At 48.1% G+C, this 26,461-nt stretch overlaps 1 protein-coding gene across 2 annotated transcripts; it reads right to left on the reverse strand.

The window, feature by feature from the left end:
* Positions 1-140: 140 nt before the first annotated feature.
* HMGCL (3-hydroxy-3-methylglutaryl-CoA lyase) lies at positions 141-24,059 on the reverse strand. 2 transcript variants are annotated; one of them, XM_050792349.1, is made up of 10 exons: positions 23,915-24,053; positions 23,389-23,518; positions 18,717-18,800; positions 15,427-15,534; positions 14,626-14,721; positions 12,104-12,252; positions 8,676-8,739; positions 6,241-6,429; positions 2,517-2,642; positions 141-832 (listed from the first exon to the last, which is right to left on the reverse strand). In XM_050792349.1, the coding sequence occupies exons 3-10, from the start codon at positions 18,783-18,785 to the stop codon at positions 731-733; spliced, it is 903 nt and encodes a 300-aa protein (XP_050648306.1). In that variant the 5' UTR covers positions 18,786-18,800; positions 23,389-23,518; positions 23,915-24,053; the 3' UTR covers positions 141-730. The 2 variants fall into 2 exon arrangements, with proteins under 2 accessions (XP_050648306.1, XP_050648298.1); XM_050792341.1 differs by lacking the exon at positions 23,389-23,518 and having other exon boundaries at positions 23,915-24,059.
* Positions 24,060-26,461: the final 2,402 nt, after the last annotated feature.

The following is a 26,461-nucleotide window of genomic DNA, read 5'->3' on the forward strand; positions in this document are numbered from 1 at the left end:
TTGGGGCTCAGGTGGGGAAACAGGGAGGAAATGCAAAGATTAATAAACTAGTTCATAGTCTCCATTTTCCTCTCAGAGTGCAACATGGTAAAGTATTTTCCTCCCCCACGCTCATGTATACACACAGCTGCACAACCGAATGCCGGAATGATTCTGTGCCATTCAACCTTTAATTACATAAGCTGTTTTCAAAAATCACATTCAGCGTGGAGATTTTCTAGAGATGCTGGAGTTGGCAGATGGCCAGCACGAAGCTCTCCACTTTCCACAAATGGTCTCTGCCAGCTTGGGAAGAAGCCCCATGACCTGTGTCCTGAGAAGTCAGAGAGCAAGGGCCCCAAGGCCATGGCAGGGTGGAGCTGTGTAGAGGGCGGCCAGGTGGCCAGCTCACAGATTCCATCCAGAGAGGAGACTCAAGGATCATGCCAAGTAGGGAATGGGGTTCCCACATGTCCTCAGGGATTCAACTCCTGGGCCAGGGTCCATAATGAAGGGAGACTTCAGCCCTCAAAGCCTCTTGCTCCTACTCAGGTCTGGGCAGGAGGTCCTGCTGCCAAGCAGCTCCTCCTGCCCCTCACCTGCTTTCTGCCAGGAGAGACCTCTGTGTAGAGCTGGCTGTGAGGTACCTGCACCATTTAACCTCATTCTCATTTCCGTGTTCCCATCCATGAATCATCTGTGTGTGCACCTATTTCCATACCATCCCCAGGGCTTCAGGTGGGCAAGGGGCTCAGAGTTTACAGGTAGCCTGAGCCACTTTGGAGCTAGTTTTTCTGTTCAGGGCTTGACAGATAAAGTTCCCAGCTTCCAGAAGCTTCTGGAGATTCACACCCTTTGAGAAACAAGTTAGAGGATGTGGTAAGTCATGGGCATAGCCCTCAACACCAGGGAAAACATCAGCATGGATAGACAACTGTGGTACTGAAAAAGTAAAGGTGACGATAAACAGGCTTTTTCCTTGACAGCGGGGCACCAGCTGCCTGTGAGTTCCTGTCTGTCTGGCACCTGGATTATTCCTCTGACTCCCCCTCATGTAAGATGCCCAATCTGTATAATGGTTTGTAGTGCCACTACCAGGGCACAGATCTCATCAGTCTTGTTCAGTACTCCCTCTTCAGGGCCCAGCACAGGGCCTGGCCCACAGAGGTAAAAAACTGATATTCAAGTGAGGATGTGAGACAGAGAGGGAGGGATAAAAACACCAACTGAAAGGGCCAGGCAGAAACCCTCTGTTCATACAGTAGCTCCTATTTGCTGAAATGCACTCGGTGTTCAGCTCTGTGCTAAGCATTCTACATGAGGTTTCTTTTTATTTTTTTATTTTTTGGAGATAGAGTTTTGCTCATGTCGCCCAGGCTGGAGTGCAATGGCGCGCTCTCAGCTCACTGTAACCTCCACCTCCCGGGTTCAAGTGATTCTCCTGCCTCAGCTTCCTAAGTAGCTGGGGTTACAGGTGCCCGCCACCACACCCAGCTAATTTTTGTATTTTTAGTAGAGAAGGGGTTTCACCATGTTGGCCAAGCTGGTCTCCAACTCCTGACCTTAGGTGATCTGCCCGCCCTGGCCTCCCAAAGTGCTGGGATTACAGGCGTGAGCCACCGTGCCCAGCAATTTTTCTATTATTAGTAGAGACAGGGTTTCACCATGTTGGCCAGGCTGGTCTCGAACTCTTGACCTCAGGTGATCCACCCGCCTTGGCTTCCCAAAGTGCTGGGATTACAGGTGTGAGCCACCGCGCCTGGCCCTCTACATATATCTTCTTACTTAATCCTCACAATGGCTCCATGAGATAGATAGCATTATTCTTCCCATTTCTTAGGTTCAGAGAGATGAAATGATTTGTCTGAGGTCTCATAGCCTGTGAGTGGCAGGAGTAGGCTTTAAACCCAGTTCCATCTGATCCTCAAGCACAGATGCTAGTCTGCTTCCGTCCCACCACTGAGGGCCCTGGTGGACTCTGGTAGATCCCTGGTGAGCTGTTTAACGCTACTGTCCGCATTGTACAGAGAACAAAACAAAGCCAAGAGAGAACTGACTCATTTCAGGTCATGAACCTGACCCTTCCCAGGGCCCCTTCCATGTTCCCTGGTGTCTCCTAGGACTGAACTGTCAAAGTCACCCTGACACTCCAGCCTTCTTGTGCTCATGCGTGTGGCCTCACTCAACCCTACTCTCACAAACATTAAAACATTAGATCAAATATCCATAATCCCTGGCACCCTTTCCCTCTTTTGTTTTGTTTTGAAGAGACAGGGTCTTGCTCTTTCATCCACGCTGGAGTACACTGGCAGGATCATAGCTCACTGCAGCCTCAAACTCCTGGGCTCAAGTGACCTGCCTCAGCCTCCCAAAGTGCTGAGATTATAGGCATGAGCCACTGTGCCTGGCTAACTCTTTCCCTCTTTACTCCTCCACACTTTAACAACCCCAAATACCCCCATCTGCTTTTGTTCTCAGCTTCAGGCCAAGCCCTGGTCAGTTCAGGGCTGTCGCCACCAGGGGGTGGGCGGGCTTACCGTGTGAATGCCCAAGCCCTCTAGCATGTAGACCAGGTCCTCCGTGGCCAAGTTTCCTGATGCCCCCTGTGCATAGGGACAGCCTCCAAGTCCTGCCACAGAAGAGTCCACGACACTCACTCCCATCTGGAAACATAAGGATGGTGAAACACGGTTGGCACTGGGGACAAGAGCCCACAGAGCTGGGCCTTGCAAACCTCCCAAGCGTCTGTTGCCTGAAATTCTAGAGTCATTCTTTGCTTTGGCTTATGATTCTGTTGACACGAAAATCCCACAGAGACAGTGCTTCTCCCTTTAGTTTCTGCTACACTGTTTCCTCTGCCAGCAGTATCTTTCCTTTCATGGTGGACTCTTACCCTTTAGGTTCCAGTCTGAAAGCTACCTGCTCAGGGAGACCTTTTCTGATCACCAGCCTGACCCCCTCCCAATGCTGAGATTTCAGACCTCTGTTGTTTACTGTGGTTCATTTGTTACCCCCCGCTTACCCCCTACCACCTCCAGGCTGGTCTCACTCAGTCAGGGCCTTGTCACATGAGGCCCACATCCCATCTTCCCAGGTCAGTCACCTCCCACTCTCCCAAATGACTATTTCACTTTCTCCTCTCTTGTTAAACCTCTATCACCCCCTTCCCCATCCTCATTCTCATCTGCTGCTTTATGGAAATGGATGCAATCAAAAGAGATGTCTCCACTGACTCCCAACGTCACCTCTACCCACCTGCCTACATCTGGGCCTACAGAACCACTGTCCCTCATGCTGCCTGAGATGGACCCCGAGCTCCTAGCCAAGGCCAACCTCTCCACCTTGGCATGAGGCCCATTCCCACCTGCTTCAGAATGTGCTCCAGTAAATCTCTCTCTCCCTCTCTCCTGCAACCTGTTACTCCCCTCCACTGGGTCATCCTCACACAGCCTGCGATCTCTCCCATCTTTTACAAACCTTTTTGGAACCCTCTAACCTCCCATTTCTTTCCCCCCATTCAAAGCAAAGTCCCTCAAAAGAGCTGTTCCCATTTAACATCTACCATTCCCACTTGAACCCATTTGAAACAGGTTTGCATCCCCACAACTCCTCCACTGAAACAGCTCTAGTCAAGGCCACTGGTGGCCTCCATGTAGCTAAGTACAAAGGTCAAGTGTCTTCATCTTTGCACTTGACTAGCTGCATCATCTTGGACACCTTCTCCGTGTGGCTTCCAGGGCTCCACATCCCTTGGTTTTCCTCCTAGTGCTCTGGCCTCAGGTCCTGAGGCCTCGATCCAGTCTTTGCTGGCTCTTCCTCACCTCCCTGATCTTGGCTGGAGCCCTTACTGCTCACTCCTCAGACAGCTTCTCTATCTCCACTCCCTCCCAGTTAATTGCACCCAGGTTAACATACCTGCCTATAGATGTCTCGAGCTTCACAGATCAGACTGCTGAGATCCGGTCACCCACCTCCGCCCTCCAGGTCTCCTTGCCATGTCTCTCACCTGGATTGCTGTAGGCTCCAAACTGGTTTTTCTGCGTCTATAGTGTATTCTCTACACAAGAGCCAGAAGGGCCTCTTTTCTTTCTTTCTTTTTTTTTGATAAGGAGTCTCGCTCTATTGCCCAGGCTGGAGTGCACTGGCACTATCTCAGCTCACTGCAAATCACTGCAACCTCCACCTCCCGGGCTCAAGTGATTCTCATGACTCAGCCTCCCAAATAGCTGGGATTACAGGCCCCCACTACCACACCCAGCTAATTTTTATATTTTTAGTTGAGATGGGGTTTCACCATGTTGGCCGGGTGGTCTCAAACTCCTGACCTCAAGTGATTCACCTGCCTCAGCCTCCCAAAGTGCTGGGATTATGGGTGTGAGCCATCGTGCCCGGCCGAGGAGCCTCTCAAAGGGAACATTCAGATCATCTCCCTCCCCGCCCCTGCTCAAGACTCTCTGTTAGCTTCCCAGCTCAGTCTGAAAGAGTCAAAGTCCTACAGGGCCCCCGATCTGGCCTTCCTCTAACCCTGACATCTCTGCCCCCTTCTCCTCGGTCACACTGCTCCTGCCACATGCCTCCTCCTGATCCCTGAACATGGCAAGCACACTCCTCCCTCAGGGCTCTGTGCCTGCTTTCCTGGGTGGGGCTCCCTTCCCTCCCACTCCCTGCTAGGGGTCCGCAGGGCTCACTCCCTTGCTTCCCTCGGGTCTCTCTCAAATGCTTCCTTCTGAGTGAGGCCACTCTACAGAAAGGCCTGGCACTGCCTTAACCTGCTTCATTTTTCTCCACAGTGCTTATGAGCACCTGGCCTGCTGTATGTTTATGTGTTTATTTATTATCTGCCTCATCGTACTAGAGTGTCAGCCTCATGAGGTCAGAGACTCTGTTTTGGTCGCAGCTGAATCCTTAATGCTAAGAACAGTGCCGAGCACACTAGGCACTGTCAGGTTAGGTTTTAATAGGTGAATAAATGGTCTGACAATGTGTTATTTACACGCCTGTAATCTTCCATCCGTCTTCCCCACCCACCATGACATGAGCTCCCAGAGGGCAGGGATTGGGTTTTGTTACTATTATCTAAGTCAGCACTTAACCTGGCACATCGATCCATATTCCTAAAATAACTGATGGAAGAGGGAGGTCAGAGGAAGCTGCTGCCAGACATCATACAGATCAACCTGTTCCCTGATAAATTTTCAAAAAGGGGATTCTGAGACATCATTGCCAAGAAACAGAGAAGCACAGAGGAGCAGGAGTGTCCCGAGCCTAGTCAGGATGGAGTTTTGCCTCAGACTCACCTGGGCTGTGCAGAATTCCCCTTTACCTGCCTGGCAAGGTCTAGGAGGGGAAGTCACTCTTCCTGACTGCCTGGCCGAGAAACGCATGAGCTGAAGGAAAGCCCAGGAGCCATGGCGGAGTGTCACAGTAAGCCGAGAAATGAGGAGACCACAGAGCTATGAACCTTAACCTTGACAGCCACAACTCTGAGGAAACCGGCCCAGAATGTAACAGACTCACCTGGCTTAGACACGAACTTCTAGGGGATAATTGAGAGGAAAAAAAAAGTGTCTGGGACTGCCATCACTATCCTAGAGATGGAAGGGTAGGCCAGTGCTACAGCAAGGTAGCCGTGGTCAGACACCAAGAATGTCCCTTCTATCTGGCTGCCAGCCAATGGATCACCATTCTGGACCAGCCCATGAGAAGCAAACCTCAAGGAAAACTAAATCTGAGGGGAACGGCATTAAAGCCTCTCTCTCTAAGTGACCTCTGCTGGCCTCTCTACCTCCTGTCTCCTCACCTGCTTCCGCTACACACTCACACACTCACAACCCTGTAGGTTGTATGAGTCCTCCCTGAACCCTACATCAGTCCTGAGGTGCAGTTCTGCCCAGTCACCTTTCCTCTTCCCTCGCCAGCAGCTTACTTTATATCCTTCAAGCTTCACTCAGGCCTTTTCTGCAAATCCTCCTAGATCTCCTCAGCTGGGATGGAGCCCCTCTAGGCTTCCTGAGCCCCATGCTTCCTCCCTTCATGGCATCTGTCATAATGCAGCAGGATTGCCATGTAACTCCCGTGACTGTCTCCCTAACACAGAGGTGTACACTTCACATCTGAGCGGGGTCACCATGACAATGTCCACCATTGCCCGCTCAGAACCTGGCATACTGGCATCAGTAAATGTTTGCTGAAAGAATAAATGATAACAAGCTGTCCTGCCCACCATGACCTTTGGGAGAATGGGCATATGATTTTGATTACCTGCAGGGCCATCAGGGTGTTGGCCAGGGCTTGGCCATAGGTGTCATGGCAGTGGACAGCCAGGGCAGCCGGAGGCACTTCCTGCATGACAGCAGACAGCATGTCTTTCATGATCCCTGGGGTGCCCACACCAATGGTGTCCCCCAGGGAGATCTCGTAGCAGCCCATTGAGTATAACTTCTTGGTGACCTAAGGAAGCAAGCAGGCACTTGGAGGATACAGAATCCACCAGCCAGGGGATCCATGCACTCAGAAGCCGGGGACCTTTGCCTGGACAGAACACTTCTGTGTATGAGGCACTCAATTCCTACCGGATGACATGCTCCTCACAACTCCAACTACCTATGATCAGGAGGCGGAGGCTTAAGGGGCAGAGCCAGCCGCTGGAGCCAGCCCACAGTCCTGAAGCTCCAACCCCTGTGCTTTCCTCCCTACCTGTGCCCCTCACACTTCAGTCTTTCACTTACCACCATCACATCATACTGTCAGACCAGGTGCTGGAATCAGTGAAGTTGATTCCTTCTGTGTCATTTTATCCTCAGCAATAAAATCCATGAAATCATGGGTCTGAGATGCTAGTTACATTTTTTTTCTTTTTTTTTTTTTGAGACAAGTTCTCACTCTGTCATTCAGGCTGGAGTACAGTGGTGTGATCTTGGCCTCTCAGGCTCAAGCAATCCTCCCACCTCAGCCTCCCAAGTAACCTGGACCACAGGTGTGTACCACCATGCCCAGCTAATAGTATATATATAATGTATATAATATATAATACATATATTATGCATATAATTATATATTATGTATATAATTGTATATGTAATATATAATGTATATAATTATGTAGTTATATACAATACATGATATACATTATGATATATAATGTATATTATATAGACATTAATTATATATAATTATATACATTATATTATATATGTACAATATATATATTTTTTAAGACAGTCTTGCTCTGTCACCCAGGCTGGAGTGCAGTGGCACAATCTCAGCTCACTGCAACTTCTGCCTCCTGGGTTCAAGTGATTCTCCTGTCTTAGTCTCCCAAGTAGCTGGGATTATAGGCACCTGCCACCACTCCCCGCTAACTTTTTGTATTTTTAGTAGAGACGGGGTTTCACCATGTTGGCCAGGCTGGTCTTGAACGCCTGACCTCAGGTGATCCGCCTGCTTCAGCCTCCCAAAGTGCTGGGATTACAGTCGTAAGCCACCATGCCTGGCCAATAGTTATATTTTTTAATAGAGGTACATCACTATTTAAATTTTTAGAAGCCCATTTGCACACCTCTAAAACCACTGCAAAATGGGTCCATATTGGAATAGGTCCAATATGGGTCCAACTGGAATAAGCCATACTGGAAGAGGGTTGGCCCCTAATCCCATATGACTGGTGAACTTAAAAAAAAGATGGCCTCACCCAAGGAGCTGCTGCCAGCATGGGGCTGCTGGACAAGGTGCGGAGGGATGTGGCGGGGCAGGGGGACCAGAAGACACCAATGATCTGCTAGATAAATGAAATGGTGATGTCGTTTCCCCCAGCGGCCCTGCACAGAGCGGGGCAGCAGTGGCTGGCCTTTAGGGGGCAGCAGGGTGCAGGGGAAGGAGCAGACCCTTGAAGTCACGAGATGCTGGGTTAAAGTCCTAGTTCTGCTGCTCACTAGCTGTGGGCCTTGGCAAGGAACTTAACTTTTCTGAGCTTCAATTTCTGCTTCGGAAAAATGGTGATGACCATTTGGTCATATGGCAAGGACTGGTGCAACTGAGGCTAAGACCTGGAGCAGGGCAGCTACTCTCAAGAAACAGTTGCTACTGTTACCATTCCCCCTATCTGGATGCCACAAAGTATCCTGGGAAGAAGCGGGCTTTGGAGGGAGACAAAATGGGGTTTGATGCCTGATTTCACCATTTGTAACCTGTGGCAAATTATTTAGTGTCAGTTTCCTCAACTGTAAAAGGGAATAATAACACCAAATTTGCACAGTGGTTTTGAGGACTAAATGACGTAAGTTCTTGGGCTGGTCAAACTCAATTCCTGTGCCGTGTTCTTCTCAGTGTTGACCTGGTGACTGTTCAGAGGACATCAGGGTTGTGGCCTTTCAATCACTACAAGGAACTGTGGGAACTCCTGGGTAAGGAGCCTCTCCTCAGAGAATCACCTCAACGACCAGACTGGAAACTGAATCAGAGGTTTTCAGGCTGGGTAGAGGCCAGGGGCTTCAAGGACTACATGTCCAGCTAGGAGGGGGTCCTCCAGGGAGCAAGTGCAGGGCTGTGCTCACGGGGGGGGGAGCTTAATGAAGGAGCTGGGTGAATGAATGAAATCAGGAACCTGCAGGAAAGGGTGGGGAGAGGAACCTATGCACTCAGGGGCAGACAAGGTGGCCAACCCTCACCAAACCCCCCACCCTGACACATGCACACACCTCAGCTACTTTAGCTGGGGAGATCTTCCCTTCATAAGGGCAGCCAAGCACACAGGAGACGTACCTGTGGGAAGACAGGGGAGGAATGAGGTCAGTGTCCTGAGCTCTTTGGCTAGCAGAACTGAAGCAGGGCATTTAACACACATTTCTGATCAGTGTGCAATCAACACCTGCAGCTGGGCGGAGGAAGGGCAGGGATGGTACAACTCAGTGCCAGCAGGAGGCAGTAGAGAGCAATGGCAGGGAACTGGGGGACAATGGACCTACAGTTCAGGAAGCAGAAGTTGCACAGGCCTCAGGAGTGGCAGCCAAGGATTTACAATAAGCGGAGGAGGAGGAGCTAGACAGGGCAAGGAGAGTAAGCAGCTGGGTTGTACGGTGGGGAGACGGAGCAAAACTACGTGCCAGGGGAGCTGGGGCCAGTAATCCAGAAGGAGACCAAAGACTGGGTAAAACCAAACTCAGAACAAGAGCTAAGTTGGATATGAGTCAGTAATAGGCTGCGCTGGCCTGAGGGCCAAGGGATGAGCTGCCCCAGTGAGTTGCTAGAAGATTCATTCATTCATTTATTCGCCTGATGTTTACTGAGTTGCCTGCTATGTGCCAGGAACTGGCATAGAGCAGTGGGCAAGACTGATAAGGTTCCTGCCCTCTCAGAGCTTATCTCAAGTTAGGGAGATGGCCAATAAAAAGGCAACCAAGTAAGTAATGGAGAAACTCTCAGAAGTGATGTGCTACAGAGGAAAGATGGGAAATGATAGAACAAGTGGAGGCCAGCTGTAGTGAGGATCCAGAAAAGACCCCTCTAAGGACAGGATGTTGGAGCCGAAAGAAGCTGGGGGTCTGTGAGAAGAGCATTCCAGGCAGAGAGAAGAGCCTGGAGAAAGCCGTGAGACAGAAGAGCCAGGCGTGCTCCAGACAGAACAAAGGACAGCTGAAGCAGAGAGAGCAAGGGGAAAGGAAGTATGAGATGAGGAGGTCAGCAAGGTGGGCACAGGTCTGATCATGGGTCTTAGGGCTATGGTAAGGAGGGTAGATTTTGGATGTGGGTGACTTCTATTCCCACCCACCCTCTTGGAGCTGAGATGTATTCAAAACCCTTTAGAGTCAAGCAAAGTATTCTGCATATTAAGAGGCTATAGATAATTTTTAATAAACGCTCTATAGATAAATAATTTCAGACTCAAAGATCTCAGTGTACTTTTCCATTTTGATGCTCCCACTTATTCTCCAACCACTGCTGAGCAAGAAAAAGGTAAGAGAGATGCTTAGAAAGACACAGATCTGGAAGTCGGACTGATGTTACTGGAGCCCCTGCTTCCCCATTCATCCACCTGCCCGTCAGTGACTGAGTGCCCACTGTGTGCTAGGCCCCAAGCTGGGAGAGCGGAGCACCCCAGGGACTGGGAGAGATGTGGGCTTTGCCCTCAGGGAGTGCATGGTCTAGTGAGGTGGGGCAGGGAGGGAATTTAACAAGCAGCTAAGTGCTACATTTAGAGGATGTCCCGACACCATGGGCGCCCAGAGAAGGGCGCTAACTCCAGCTGAAGGACTGGAGCAGCTTCTCAGAGGAACTGACTCCCACAAGAAGACCTGAAGGATGAGCAGGAGTTATCTCCGAGAAGCATGATGTGGAGGAAGTGTTCTTTTTTATGTTTTGGAGACAGAGGCTCACTCTTTCACCCATGCTGGTGTGCAGTGGCATGATTCTGGCTCGCTTCAGCTTGGACCTCTCAGGCTCAGGTGATCTTCCCACCTTAGCCTCCTGAGTAGCTGGGACTACAGGCACATGCCACCATGCCTGGCTTTTTTTTTTTTTTTTTTTTGTAAAGCTGGGGTTTCACCATGTTGCCCAGGCCCAGGCTGGTCACAAACTCCTAGGCTGAAGCAACCCGCCCACCTCAGCCTCCGAAGGAAGGTTGTTCTGAGTCTACAGAAAGCACGTGCAAAGGTCCAGAGGCAAGAGAGAGTGGAGGCATGTGACAAACGGAAAGAAGTTCCAGTTGGGCTGGAGTGTACCATGAGGAGGAAGCAGGGGCCAGAAGGGAACTGGAACAGTAGCGCTACTGAAAAGAGCTGGGACCAAATCATGCAGGGTTTGTTAGCCTCATTAAAAAGTCTGCACTTGATTAGTCACTGAAAGCTTTTTAACCGGGAGGGATGTCATCAGATGTGCACTTTTGTGGGATTTTGTTTTTTGTTTTTGAGACAGAGTCTCGCTGTCACCTAGGTTGGAGTGCAATGGTGTGATCTTGGCTCACTGCAACCTCCGCCTTCTGGGTTCAAGTGATTCTCCTGCCTCAGTCTCCTGAGTAGCTGGGATTACAGGTGGCGCGCCACCATGCCTGGCTAATTTTTGTATTTTTAGTAGAGACGGGGTTTCCCCATGTTGGCCAGGCTGGTCTCGAACTCCTGACCTCAGGTGATCCGCCCACCTCGGCCTCCCAAAGTGCTGGGATTACAGGCATGAGTGACCATGTCTAGTCCAGATGTGCACTTTTGAAAGATCATTCTGGCTGCAATTTTTTTTTTTTTTCTTTTTTAGACAGAGTTTTGCTCAGTCACCCAGGCCGGAGTACAGTGGTGTGATGTTGGCTCACTGCAACCTCCACCTCCCAGGTTCAAATGATTCTTCTGCCTCAGCCTCCCAAGTAGCTGGAATTACTGCTAATTTTTGTATTTTTAGTAGGGATGGGGTTTCGCCATGTTGGTCAGGCTGGTCTTGAACTCTTGACCTCAGGTGATCCTCCTGCCTTGGCCTCCCAAAGTGCTGGGATTATAGGTGTGAGCCACCATGCCGGGCCTCTGGCTGCAATTTGCACAGCACTGTGACCTTACGGTAGACTATTCACCCTTCCTGGGCCTCAGTTTTGTCATTTATAAAGTGGGGATAACCTACTCCCTGCTGGGCTATTATGAGGTTTCAATTATTATAGATAATACACACACAATGCCTGGAATCACTGATATTAGAGATGTGATGTTGGAAACATAGAAGCCCAGGTAATTCTCCAGGGATGTGTGAAGAGCTAGTTATAAAGCCAGGACTCAACTGATCTCCACAAACTCCAGTTAGTGTCCCGTCCTGCTCGATTCCTCTAGCATGATGGCAGTGGTGCTATCATGGCTCACTGCAGCCTCGAACTCCTGGTCTCAAGCCATCCTCTGCCTCAGTCTCCCAAGTTGCTAGGACTACAGGTGCATGCCATAATGGTCAGCTGGTAAACTGACCCAAAATTCAGATTTGAGAGAAGGTACTTGCTAGGATTTCTTCTGACCACACTTATTTGGGAAAAGATGTCTAGGTGTGGAGTTTGGGCTGCCCCCCACCAAGATAAGAAGTTTGTGGCAGGAGGACCACTTGAGTCAGAGTTTAGCCCCATTCCAGAACGGTACAGAGGAAACGATACCAATGTGCTCTGACTCACCCCCGCACAGAAATATTGGCTGATTGTGCTGCCTTCAAGATCGCGTCAAACCTCTGAAAACTCTCCTCTATGGAACAATTGATGTTCTTCTTGGTGAAAAGCTCTGAGGCGGCTCCAAAGATGCTGACTTCCTTGGCTCCAGCAGCAACCTGCCAACATCCAGGTGAACTCCTTTCAGCACTTTTCTCTTTTTTTTTTTTTTTTTTTTTTTTGAGACAGAGTCTTGCTTTGTCACCCAGACTGGAGTGTAGTGGCATGATCTTGGCTCACTGCAACCTCCGCCTCCCAGGTTCAAGTGATTCCCCTGCCTCAGCCTCCTGAGTAGCTGGGATTACAGGCGCCCGCCACCACGCCTGGCTAATTTTTATATTTTTAGTAGAGACAGGGTTTCACCATGTTGGTCAGGCTGGTTTCGAACTCCTGACCTTGTGATCCACCCGCCTCGGTCTCCCAAAGTACTGGGATTACAGGTGTAAGCCACCGCGCCCGGCCAGCACTTTCTTGTTTAAGGAACACTGGCACAGAGTGGCAAAAAATTTCTCTGAAGGTAAATTTTATGTTATGTGAATGTTATGGGTTGACTTGTGCCCTCCTAAAAAGACATGTTGAAGGATTAAAACCCAGCACACCTCAGAATGTGACCTTATTTGGAAACAGGGTCATTGCAGATATAATTAGTTAAGATGAAGCCATACTGGAATAGGGTGGGCCACAATCCCATATGACTGGTGACCTTGAAAAATGATGGCCAGCCGGGCGTGGTGGCTCATGCCTGTAATCTCAGCATTTTGGGAGGCCGAGGCGGGCAGATCACGAGGTCAGGAGATCGAGACCATCCTGGCTAACACAGTGAAACCGCGTCTGTACCAAAAATGCAAAAAATTAGCCGGGCGTGGTGGTGGACGCCTGTAGTCCCAGCTACTCTGGAGGCTGAGGCAGGTGAATTGCTTGAACCTGGGAGGCGGAGCTTGCAGTGAGCCGAGATTGTGCCACTGTACACCAGCCTGGGCGACAGAGCCAGACTCTGTATAAAAAACACAAAAACAAAAGATGGCCATGTAAAGACGCAGAGACACAGAAAAGGCGGCCTGGGAAGATGGAGGCAGAGACTGGAGAGATGCATCTACAAGCCAGGCAATGCCAAGGACTGCTGGCCACCACCAGAGCCCAGGAGAGAGGCATGGGACGGATTCTCCCAGAGGCCTCAGAAGGAACCAATCCTGCTGACACCTTGATTTGGGACTTCTGGCCTCCAGAACTGTGAGAGAATAAACTCCTGTTGTTTTAAGCCACCCAATTTGTAGTGCTTGCTTTTTTTTTTTTGAGACAGAGTCTCGCTCTGTCACCCAGGCTGGAATGCAGTGGCATGGTCTTGGCTCACTGCAACCTCCACCTTCTGGGTTCATGTGATTCTGCTGCCTCAGCCTCCCGAGTAGCTAGGACTACAGGCGCCGCCACCACGCCCGGCTAATTTTTTGTATTTTTAGTAGAGATGGGGTTCCACTGTGTTAGCCAGGATGGTCTCGATCTCCTGACCTCGTGATCTGCCCACCTTGGCCTCCCAAAGTGCTGGGATTACAGGCGTGAGCCACTGCGCCCGGCCTGTAGTGCTTTCTTACAGTAGCAGTAGGAAACAAACACAGTAATTTCTCTTAATTAAAAAAAAAAAAAAAAACTTTTACTTTCCCCAAGGAAACCACCACCACCGCCATCACCAGCCTGGAAGTCACTCTTGAGAAAACGCTTTTTTTTCTTTTTCTTGCTCTGTCACCCAGGCTGGATGAGTGCAGCAGTGTTATCATGGCTCACTGCAGCCTCGAACTCCTAGTCTCAAGCCATCCTGTGCCTCAGTCTCCTGAGTAGCTAGGACTACAGGTGCATGCCATCACAGCCAGCTAATTAATTTTTTTTTTTTTTTTTTTTTTTTTTTTTTTTTTTGTAGAGACAAGGTCTCCTTATGGTCTGGTCCATAAAGCGGGTCTCAAGCTGGTCTCAAGCTTCTGGCCTCAAGCTGTCCTCCTGCCTCAGCCTCCCAAAGTGCTGGGATTATAGATGTGAGCCACTGTGCCCAGCCAAATAAAGGTTTTTGCCTAAATCCAGAACCGACATCTCCAAAGATGTTCTTGTCTAAAATTGTAAGAAAGTTGGCAGATGCCAGCAACTACTGTTGAAACTTGTGGAGAGCTTGATTACCTTTCTCTAATGAAGTGGATAATCAAAAGAGCTATCATTTATTAAGCAGTTACCTTTTATCAGGCTCTTGCTAAGCAATGTACATGCATCCTATCTTCTGAAATGCTCACAACTTCAGGTATTATCATTTAGCCCTATTTTATAGGCTTGTCAACTTGTCAACATCACAGAACAGTGAGTGGCAGGGCCAGGTCTGCCCCAGGGTCTGGCTGACAGACAAGCTGTTCAGATGGACGTCCCAGGACAGGGGACTGAGGCCCCAAGACAAGGCAGGGACCAATGCCATCAATCTCATTTCAGGAGCCCCCACCAACAAGCTATCCTCTTACCGCTGCCTCGAAGCCTTTCAAATTGGGGATCAGGACTGGGTAGGTGATGCCAGGAAACTTCTGAATGCCCTTCAAGACTTCAGCATGGTCAGCCATCTAGGAACCAAGGGAGACACTGTCAAGCCATCACCAAGAGCAGGCAGAGAGTTCAGTTAGAGAAAACCTTTTCATCACAAAGCCTCTGATCTCCAGAACTCTTAGAGAGTAATTCCTTCTGCAGAGCTGAGTCTCTCCAGTACTTTCACTGTTTGACTGCTGCTGAGTCCCAAGGGCCCGTGGTTTGGGTGAGATCCCAGTTTCTCCATAGGGCCCATACTGCCAGCTTTACATATGCAGAAACAGCAGGAATACTACTGCCAGCCATTTATTGAGAACGTACTCTGGGCCAGGCACTGAGCTCAGCTGTGTGTTAAACACTCCTTTGTAACAGGATGTATCTTCTCCACTTAACTATCTTTGTGAAGCAGGAGTTGTCAGTCTTCCTCTTTTACAAACAAAGAAACCACAGACAGGCATAGAGGGTCTTAGACTTTAGGGCTAGAAGAGGTCATCTCTAATATCAAGGAGGGGAAAGGCCTTAGCAATGTCACTGAGCAAGTCAGATGAGCAGAGCCAAGACTGAACCCAAGGCCCTGAATCCTGGGCCATGTTCTTTTGCTGCAACACAGTGCTATGAATCACCTGAGACCTCTCAAAGCCAGGGGCTTGGAAACCTATGGTCTTGACTTCTACTTGCTTCAAAGGCAAATGCAAAACTTTTCATCCCTGGAGAAAGGCCTCTCATTGAGGGCTAGGGCTCACCTGGGGAACCCACTTAGGAGACACAAAGCTGGTTGCTTCTATAACAGAGAGTCCTGCTTCAGAAAGCATGTCTATCAGCTTGATTTTCACTGGAGTAGATACGATATTCTATAGTGGAGAAACACCAGGTCAGCAAAGTTAGTATTAAAACAGCCTTAGAATGCAGTACCTATTAGTTCAAGTACTATAGATAATTTTTTGCAGTGAATGCAGCTTCTCACCTGAAAAAGAGTTATTTACATAGAAACATTATTCCGCCATGCAGGTTTTCCCATAAGTAAATGTGTGTTAATTTATAATCCCATCATAAACAAATTGAGAGCAACGTGTGACGGCCTGAAAGGGCAGAGATGACTAACCCTCTAGGGGGTATGGGATGGGGCCCCGAAAGTATCACACCCTCCTCTCTTCTGTCTCCCAACTGGCACAGGACTTCAGCCTCATGTGTTCAGCGTACAGCTTCTTTATCTTCCTCCCCACCATGTCCAGTAGCTCACCAGATTCTATGGATTCCTCTTTCCAAATCTACCATCATTATTCTGTATATAACATGCCATGGTCTCATGCCACTAATTCATCCTACACAGGAATCCTCCTAAAATGCAGCTTCCAATCTTCCATTCTCCTGCATCAAAAGCTTTCTATGGCTCCCTAAGATTTACAGGATTAGGCAACAAATTCTAAGAACTCCAGGTCCAGGAGGACACATTGGCTCACGCCTGTAATCCCAGCACTTTGGGAGGCTGAGGCAGGTAGATTGTTTAAGCTTAGGAGTTTGAGACCAGCCTGGGCAACATGGCGAAAAATACAAAAGTTAGCCAGGCGTGGTGGCACGTGTGTGATCCGGCTACTCAGGAGGCTGAGGTGGGAGGATCGCTGGACCCTGGGAAGTCAAGGCTGCAGTGAGCAATAATTGTGCCACTGCACTGAGTGACACAGATCAAGACCCTGTCTCAAACAAAAAGAACACACAAAAAAACTCCAGGCCCTTCTTACTAGGTCCTCCCTTCGCCTGCCTTCTCCAATTTCTCTCCCACTGCTCTAACTTAATCTATTCCATATATATATATATATATATATATATATTTTTTTTTTTTTTTTTTTTTTTTTTTTTTTGAGATGGAGTCTTGCTCTATTGCTCAGGCTGGAGTGCAGCGGCACAATCTCGGCTCACTGCAACCTCCGCCTTCCGGGTTCAAGCAATTCTCCTGCCTCAGCCTCCAGAGTAGCTGGGATTACATGCACATGCCACCACCATGGCTCATTTATTTTAGTAGAGATGGGGTTTTACCATGTTGGCCAGGCTGGTCTCAAACTCCTGACCTCAGGTGATCTGCCTGCCTCAGCCTCCCAAAGTGCCAGTATTACAGGCATCATGCCCAGCCTGTTAAATAATTTTTGAAAAGCCCTCCATGTTCCAGGCATTGTGCTAGGTGCCAGGGATACAGTGATAAGCAGAACAGATAGGATTCTGCCTTCCAGGAACTTACACACTATTGTTTCCAACAAGCACTCACTATTAAAGCTAGGATGGATGTGCTAAAAGAAAAAAAAAAGGAAAGAAAAAAAGCTTTTCTTATTGAAAAATAATCAATATATGATTCTTTCAGAAAAACATGCCAAAAACAAAAGAAAACTACCCTTAGAACCTCTGGTGATAACACTATTAACACCCTGGTGTGTAACTTTCTAGATCTGTGCAGTCCAATATGTCACTAGTCACATGTGGTTATTTCAATTTAATAAAAATTGTGTAAAAATAAAAATTCAATTCCTTGGCCACACTAGTCACATCTCAAGTTCTCAAGGACCACATGGGTGTAGTGGCCACCACATGGAAAGGCTCACGTCCAGAATATTTCCATCTTCACAGAAAGTGCTGGTCTAGGTCCTAGTGTAGATAAATGTTCCCATATGTATACAAACTTTTTTCTTACATAAAAGTGTAAGATAAAAAAATACATGGCAGGGCGCAGTGGCTCATGCCTGTAATCCCAGCACTTTGGGAGGCCGAGGCAGGTGGATCACCTGAGGTTGGGAGTTCAAGACCAGCCTGGCCAACCTGGTGAAACTTCGTCTCTACTAAAAATACAAAAATTACCTGGGCATGGTGGTGGAGTCCTGTAATCCTTGCTACTCGGGAGGCTGAGGCAGGAGAATCACTTGAACCGGGAAGGTGGAGGATGTGGTGAGCCAAGATTGTGCCACTGCACTACAGCCTGGGTGACAGAGTGAGACGCTGTCTCCCCCACCAAAAAAAAAAAAAAAATACACACACACACACACACACACACACACACACACACACACAAACACGCACACGCACTATTTTTGTTTGGAGACAGAATTGTGCTGTCACCCAGGCTGGAGTACAGTGGCACGATCTCGACTCACTACAACCTCTGCCTTCCGGGTTCAAGTAATTCTCGTGCCTCAGCCTTAGGATTGCAGGTGTGCGCCATCACACCCAGCTAATTTTTTTTTTTTTTTTTTTTTAAGTAGAGACAGGGTTTCACTATATTGGCCAGCCTGGTCTCAAACTCCCAGCTTCAAGTGATCTGCCTGCCTCAGCCTCCTGAAGTGCTGGGATTACAGGCATCATGCCCAGCCACACGCACTCTTTTATAACCTGCTTGAGTCACTTTATATATACCTATGTTATTAATGGCTTCATAATATTTCATTTTATAAGAAGTCCATAATGTATCTGACCCAACTTTCCTCATATGAAACATTTAGGTTGTTTCCAACAGTTCTGCGCTTACCAACAGGTTCATAAGGAACACCTCCAAGGCTAAATCTCTACATTTGGCCTTCATGACTTGCTTTGGATAAATCCCATTACATGGAATTGCTGGGTCTAAAGGCATGCCCTCACCTTCACTCCACACCACCTACCCCACCCCACTGGGCTGTGGACCTGGGGACACCAAACCTGTTGCACCACCATTCAATTTATGTATATATATGTATATACATTTTTTTTAATAAGATGGAGTCTTGTTATGTTGCCCAGACTAGTCTCAAACTCCTGGGCTCAAGCCATCCTCCCACCTCAGCCTCCCAAGTAATTAGGGATGATAGACATGAGCCACCCACCCAGCTTGCCCCACCATTTTAGATCATTTAACTGTCACAGATGCCTGTCCCTGTTTGGCCTCCTCTACTCTCCCCTAACTTGTGCAGAGGAATCACATTTTGCATAGCTCTGTCCACTGCCATTGCACCTACCACACGTTATACTCAAAGCAGATGCCTGAAACACTTTTCTGGCTCATTTCCATCTTTACCTTTTCATTTTGTAGACCATCTCGGGGACCAACTTCCACAATTTTCACTTGCTTTGGTAAAGTGTCCATAGATGAGGTGCTGACCTTTGGTTTAAAAGAGGAAACAAAAAGTATGAGGAAGAGATTGCCACAATTCCCAGGGAGACCAATATGAAAGAATGGATCTATCTTCACTAATAATGACACAAGAAGAAATATTTCTCACCATTTAATTCACATTTGGTCTATTTGAGAATTTAAGAACAAAAAAAATATTTCACGGCCAGGCACGGTGGCTCAAGCCTGTAATCCCAGCACTTTGGGAGGCTGAGGCAGGCGGATCACAAGGTCAGGAGATCAAGACCACCCTGGCTAACACAGTGAAACCCCGTCTCTACTAAAAATACAAAAAATTAGCCGGGCGTGGTGGCGGGCACCTGTAGTCCCAGCTACTCAGGAGACTGAGGTAGGAGAATGGTGTGAACCCAGGAGGCGGAGGTTGCAGTGAGCCAAGATCCGGCCACTGCACTCCAGCCTGGGCGACACAGCCAGACTTTGTCTCAAAAAAAAAAAGAAAAAAAAAAAAATTTCACTTAGTAACAGGAACAAGCAAGAGATTCATGCTCCCAGTACAGGTTCTCTTCTGAAGTCTGGACTCCTTTTCCACTGCCTACCTGACAGCTCTATTTGCATCTCTTCAATTTAGCAGTCCTGAAACAGAACTCTAATTTCTCCTAAAGCCTGTCTGACTCCATCCTTTCCATCTCTGTAAAAGGCATCGCATGTACCCTACTGCTTAAGCCAGAACTTGATTCATCCCTTTCACCTATTCACCATGGCCTACAGGACTCTGTATGCTGCTGTATGTACGTCAGAAGTCGTTTAAAAAGGCCGGGTATCACAGTGGGGGGCAGTGGCTCACGCCTGTAATCCCAGTACTTTGGGAGGCTGAGGCAGGCGACCACTTGAGGTCAGAAGTTTGAGACCAGCCTGACCAACATGGTGAAACCCCGTCTCTACTAAAAATATACAAAAAATAGCCAGGTGTGGTGGTGCATGCCTGATTCCAGCTACTCAAGAGGCTAAGGCAGGAGAATCGCTTGAACCAGGGAGGCGGAAGTTGCAGTGAGCCAACATCGTGCCACTGTACTCCATCTTGGGTGACAGAGAAAGACTCCATCTCAAAAAAAAAGCAAAAAACAGAAAACAAAAGGCTAGGCACTGTGGCTCATGCCTGTAATCCCAGCACTTTGGGAGGCCAAGGCAGGCAGATCACTTGAGGCTAGAGGCTCGAGACCAGCCTGGCCAACATGAACAAACTCCGTCTCTACTAAAAATAGAAAAATTAGCCAGGTGTGCTGGAATGGACCTGTAGTCCCAGCTACTCAAGAGGCTGAGGTGGGAGAATCGCTTGAGCCCAGAAGGTCGAGGCTGCAGTGAGCTATGACTGTGCCACTACACTCCAGCCTGGTCAACAGAGCAAGACCATCTCAAAAAAAAAGAAAAAAAAAATTAACTGACTCTATATGTCACTTGATGCCTTCCAATTAAAAAAAGAAAAGAAAAGACTCTGTATGAGTTGGCTCCTCTGACCTCCTGGAATCATCACTTGCCCCTTCTGTCCACTCCCAACCTTCACCCAACAGGTTGCTAAGCTCCCTGCCTTCTCTTCCTTCTGCCCCAAGGCTGCTTATCTGGCTTTAAAAAATAAAAAACAAAAAAACAAAACAAAACAAAAAAAACCTAGCTCTTCTCACATCTCTCTCTCATCTTTCAGTTGCAGAGAGGCTTCCTCTGACCACCCTTTGCAAAGCTGCCTCTCTTCCCACCCCCATTATGTTTTATTGCAGAGCTATAATTATTTCCTTCAAAGCACGATAAAGAATGCCTACTCAATGTCTCTTCCCGTAGAACATAAGCTCTTTGAGGGACCTTGTCTGTCTCAACTCCACTTCATCCCTAGTGTTTGGCACTGTGTTTGGTACAAAGTAGGCACTCTTTAAAGTCATTAAAATAACAAATAAACCATGAAGGACATAGCTGTCCCAGAAGAGAGCAATTACTGAGTGTGGGGAAGAATAGTCAGTCCTGGACTTTTCGGGGTGTGGGCGAGATGCAGGAGGGCTCTATTCTGTCACAGTCATAGGCTGGATGATGACAAGAATGGGTCTAAGGGGAGGTGACACCCCCAGTAGCTGAAAACATTTTTTACAAAATGCCTTGAGTCTCCTCTATATAAAGTCTGCTCCAAATCTTAGTCTTCCCTATCAAGTAACACAAGACTTTTTTTTTCCCTCTTCCCTCTACCTGTCTTGATACTGTAACTTTTCAAATCAACGTTGCTATATAGATTTAATCCGAATAAATATACCACAATGGGGCAAAGCGGGAGGCACACTGTGTAATCTGCTAAGGATCTCAACCCCCTGAAGCCCCTCAGGAATTCCCTGCTAGGAAGCAGCTGGAACATGTACAACTCACCTGACTGGCCTTGTTTCAGCCAACAAAGCTTCTTAAGAGACTAAGGCAACGAGCCACTGAATTTCATGAAGTCAACAGGCTAAATTGGAAGGTCCCTGCAACTTGAATCTCCCTCCAACAGGGCTGTTCAGCCTCTGCTAGTATATCACCCTAAAACTATCTCACTGGAACATAAGTTTCATGAGACAGGGACTTTGTTTTATTCAATGCTGTATTTCTAAGGCCCTGGGACATAATAGGGGCTCGATAAATAACAGTTGAGTGTTGCTGAAAGAATCTAAAACACGCTTCAGGCCGAGCGTGGTGGCTCACACCTGTAATCCCAGCACTTTGGGAGGCCGAGGTGGGCGGATCACCTGAGTCAGGAGTCCGAGACCAGCCTGGCCAACATGGTGAAGCCCCATCTCTACCAAAAATACATAAATTAGCCAGGCGTGGCGGCAGGCGCCTGTAATCCCAGCTACTCGGGAGGCTGAGGCAGAAGAATCGCTTGAACCTAGGAGGAGGTTGCAGTGAGCCGAGATCACGCCATTGCGCTCCAGCCTGGGGGACAAGAGTGAGACTTCATCTCAAAAAACAAAAAGAATCTAAAACCTGCTTCCAAGTTGCTTTTATTAGAACATTATAAACTCAATTACACTTCCTTCACCGTAACAGCTCTTCACAAAATAATTCACAGTTTTTAAACACTTAACATTTGCCAGGCACATACAAGAGCCATTTACATATTTATTTCTTTATTTGAGATAGAGTCTCATTCTGTCTCCAGGCTGCAGAGTAGTGACGTGATCTCAGCTCACTGCAATCTCCGCCTCCCGGGTTCAAGTGATTCCCCTGCCTCAGCCTCCCAAGTAGCTGGGACTACAAGTGCACACCACCATGCCTGGCTAATTTTTTGTATTTTACTAGAGACAGGGTTTCACCAGGTTGGCCAGGCTGGTCTCGAACTCCCGACCTCAAGTGATCTACCCACCTCGGCCTCCCAAAGTGCTAGGATTATAGGCACGAGCCACCATGCCTGGTGAGCCGTTTACATATTAACCCACATTGTCGTCTCAACAATCTTATCAGGTAGGAACTATCGTCATCCCCATTTTACTGTAAGAAATCTAAGGCCCCACTGGGGAGGCTGAGAGGAGAATCGCTTGAACCTGGGAGGTGGAGGTTGTAGTGAGTTGAGATTGCCCCACTGCACTCCAGTCTGGGTGACAGATGACAGAGCAAGACTCTGTCTCAGGAAAAAAAAAAAAAAAAAGAAATCTGAGGCCCAAAGAGATTAAGTAACCTTCCTGAGGCGACATAGAGAGCTAGTCACTGAGGCAGCATCTAAACCTGGCAGTGTGGCTCTAGAGCACAAGCTCCTAACCTCCGGGCCACTGTTGCCTCTTTACCACCGTTCGGTCCACAGTCTTCTCTTCTCCTGGTTAAACATCCCATTTCTCCTCTGTAAAGCTCTGCTCAGAGAGGGTCCCCCTAACTACACAAGTACTGTGCCACAGTGTCCTGAGGTATGGTATACCTACATCAACATTAACAGCGAATACTGACTAAACCCAGTGTTAAACCACAGGCATTAGAACCTCAAGGCAGGGACTATTATTATCCCAACTCTATAGGTGAAGAAACCAAGCCTCAGGAAGATTACCCAAAAATCACAGTTAGAAAGTGACAGAGCTTGGACTTGAACCCATATCTGGTACTAATACTAATACTGGTTCCTATGCTTGGAACCCCATAGATGGCCATCTCATTACACCAAATATTTCTTAAAAGCATATTAATATCTACTATTTCGTTTAATTTTCTTAACTTTCTAAGTTGGAATTGCCATCTTCATTTTACACATGACCAGGTGGTGCAGGTGAATGGCCTAGTAAAGATATTAACGTGGCTTTCTGAGAGGGACCCAGTGCCAGGAGTGTATTTTTCCCTCTGTACAGCTGTAACTCCTTCTCAACTCTCTAAGGGAAAAATACAACCACCGACCGATCACTTATTAGGAGCCAGAACACTGCCAACTGTATTACTCACATTTTCTCTAATCTCAAAACCAACCCAAGAGAATGTTGTCCGTTTTATAGATGAAAGAACTGAAGTTTAGAGAAAGTAAATAACTATGTAATTAAGCCTAGAAAGTGGCAGAACTATTGGGACACCCTAGCTTGAGCTTTTATTTTTTCTGTTCCATACAGCTAGGTCTCCTACATTTTACCTGCGCCGAAAATGGGAGAGGGGAAACATCAGGATCGAACAGGATCAAAGTGCAATTCCAAGGGAATCACAGCTTGGCTCCAGTCAACGCAAGTCCCGCTCGGTACGCTGGGATACTTCCCCAAGCATCTCTAAAAGCAACAAGAGTTGGAAATGGAGGCGAGGGAAATGCAAGGGTGTTCGTGATTTTCACTAATGAAGAGTTGGAGAGGTCTGAAGCTCAATTAGAGGGAGAAAGGGGCCAGGGTCATCGGAAAGGGCCCTGGGCGGGGAATAAGGACGCCTAGGATGGCGTCCCAGGTCTCCACGACCTAGACAAATCACTCCACCTCTCCGGACCTCAGTTTTCCCATCCCCTTCAAGGATTTGAGGGGAACAGGGAGGGTCCAGGACTCCAACGCCCTCCCGACTCTGGCCTGAGAGCTGTCCGGCCTCGCCTCTAAGAGAGCAGCCACCACTGCCAAGCTGCTGACCCTGACAGTCAGAGTGCCGGCAGGGCCGCCGCCTCGGCGGCTCGGGGCACTTACAGCCCGAAGGGACGCCAAGCCCACCAGTCGCCGCGGAAGCGCCTTCGTCATTGCTGCCATCTTGGCCCAGTATGCCCCGCGGCAGTCCAGCGGGACCCCGCGTGACCGACGGCCGCCTGGTGGGCGAGGCCCCGCCCCGCCCCTCCGCCGTGACTTCCGAAGCTGGCTCCACCCCCAGCCTCTCTCCGTTTTGATTCCGAGAGCCTCTTACATGACAAGACAAGTGAGACGCTGGGAATATAAAGATGAGCAGAATTAGCCTGGACATCATGTTAAACCTAGCACTTTGGGAGACCGAGGCGGGTAGATCACCTGAGGTCAGGAGTTCGAGACCAGCCTAGCTAACATGCCGAAACACCCGCCTCTACTAAAAAAAAAAAAAAAAAAAAAATTAGCCGGGCGGGGTGGTGGGCTCCTGTAATCCCATCTACTTGGGAGGCTGAGGCAGAATTGTTTGAACCCGGGAGGCGAGGTTGCAGTGAGCCAAGATCGCACCACTGCACTCCAGCCTGGGTGACAGCAAGATTCTGTTTCAAAAAAAAAAAATGGCCAGGCGCGGTGGCTCACGCCTGTAATCCCAGCACTCTGGGAGGCCGAGGCGGGCGGATCACGAGGTGAGGAGATCGAGACCATACTGGCTAACACAGTGAAACCCCGTCTCTACTAAAAAAATACAAAAAATTAGCCGGGCGTGGTGGCGGGAGCCTGTAGTCCCAGCTAATCGGGAGGCTGAGGCAGGAGAATGGCTCCGTCTCAAAAAAAAAAAAAAAAAAAAAAAAAAAAGAAGTTAGGTATGGTGGCGGATGCCTGTAATTCCAGCTAATCAGGGGCTGAGGCAAGAGGATCGTTTGAGCCTGGGATGCTGAGGTTGCAGCGAGTAGAGATCGTGCCACTGAACTCCAGCCTGGGCGACACAGTGAGAGCCTGTCAAAAACAAACAAAAAACTCAAAACCAAACAAACAAACAAAAACATGAACAAAAATTAACCAAATTCTGTGGCTTCTTGTGCTTAGAGTGTGGGAGGTGTGAAGAGACAGATATTCATAGTTACACAAACAGTCGTGTCATTTCTAACTTGCACTATAAGAAGCAGCTTTACGATTCGCCACTCACTGTTCCGAATTCTTAGCACATATTAAGTCACACATCACTATCTTCAGGATTCAAACACAGGCAGGCAGCTCCAGAAAGTCGGACATCCTTAGGCTTTCACACCTTAAAAAAATGATTAAGATCTATCTAGGTGTACTTTCTGAAAGGCTGAAAAAAGAAATCTATCCAGGTGAAGAGAATACAAGAAAAACTTTCCAGATGGTATAGCATTCACAATGGCCCTGAGGCAAAGAAAATGCTTAGAATACTGTTTTTTGTTTTGTTTTGTTTTGGTGTTTGGTTTTTTGTTTTTGTTTTGTTTTTTGTTTTTTGTTTTTTGAGATGGAGTCTCACTCTGTCACCCAGGTTGGAGTGCAGTGGCGCGATCTCGGCTTACTGCAACCTCCACCTCCCGGGTTCAAGAGCTTCTCATGCCTCAGTCTCCCGAGTAGCTGGGATTACAGGTGTGCGCCACCACGCCCGGCTAATTTTAGCGTTTTTAGTAGAAACGGGGTTTCACCATGTTGGCCAGGCTGGTCTCAAATTCCTGACCTCAGGTGGTCCACCTGCCTTGGCCTCCCAAAATTCTGCGATTACAGGTGAGAGCCACTGCCCCAAGTCAGAGCACTGTTTTTCAAACTATATGTTGTACCCCACTAAATGGTCACAGTATCAATTTAGCGGGTACAAACTTTTTTAAAAAATAAATAACTAGAATTTTGTTGATTGATTGATTGAGACAGAGTCTCACTCTGTTGCCCAGGCTGGAGTGCAGTGGCGTGATCTTGGCTCACTGCAACCTCTGCCTTCAGGGTTCAAGTGATTCTCCTGCCTCAGCCTCTGAAGTAGCTGGAATTACAAGTGCCCATCACTGTGCCTGGATAACGTTTGTATTTTTAGTAGAGATGGGGGCGTTTCACCATGTTGGCCTGGCTCGTCTCAAACTCCTAGGCTGAAGCAATTCACCCTCCTCGGCCTCCCAAAGTGCTGGGATTACAGGTGTGAGCCACTGTTCCAGGCCCAGAATATAAAATATTGCTCTATAAAAGAATGATCTAAAAAATAAAAATAATAAATAATAAAAGAGAAAAGGCTGGGTTCGGTGGCTTACACCTGTAATCCCAGCACTGTGGGAGGTTGAGGTGAGAGGATCACTTGAGGTCAGGACTTGAAGACCACTCTGGCCAATAAAGTGAGACCCCAAGTCTATACAATAAATAAGAAAAATATTAGAATACAATGTATAAAAGTAGTAAAGCTAAATACTGCTTTGCAAAACTTTTGTTCATTATATGTATCAACAGGGTTGCAATGTAAAATAAATTTCTTTCTGAGGGCTGCACTCAGAAATGTTTGAAAACATCTTTTTAGCAAGATGAAAAGAAGGCTGGACTGATTGGAGAGCGGGGAGGGAGTAGGAAGGGGACTTACTACTAAGACTGGAGAGTTTGGCA

The sequence above is a fragment of the Macaca thibetana genome, chromosome 1 (assembly GCF_024542745.1).
Source record: "Macaca thibetana thibetana isolate TM-01 chromosome 1, ASM2454274v1, whole genome shotgun sequence".
NCBI lineage: Eukaryota > Metazoa > Chordata > Mammalia > Primates > Cercopithecidae > Macaca > Macaca thibetana.

Bases quoted from the DNA above. Each gene is read 5' to 3' on its own strand.
- HMGCL (XM_050792341.1), bottom strand. From the start codon at position 23,974: ATGGCAGCAATGACGAAGGCGCTTCCGCGGCGACTGGTGGGCTTGGCG. The intron at 18,801-23,914 runs GTAAGTGCCCCG...TTTAAACCAAAG, and splicing joins GCTTGGCGTCCCTTCGGGCT to GTCAGCACCTCATCTATGGA. The intron at 6,430-8,675 runs GTGTGTGCATGT...TTGCTTCCTTAG, and splicing joins CCCCAGCTAAAGTAGCTGAG to GTCACCAAGAAGTTATACTC.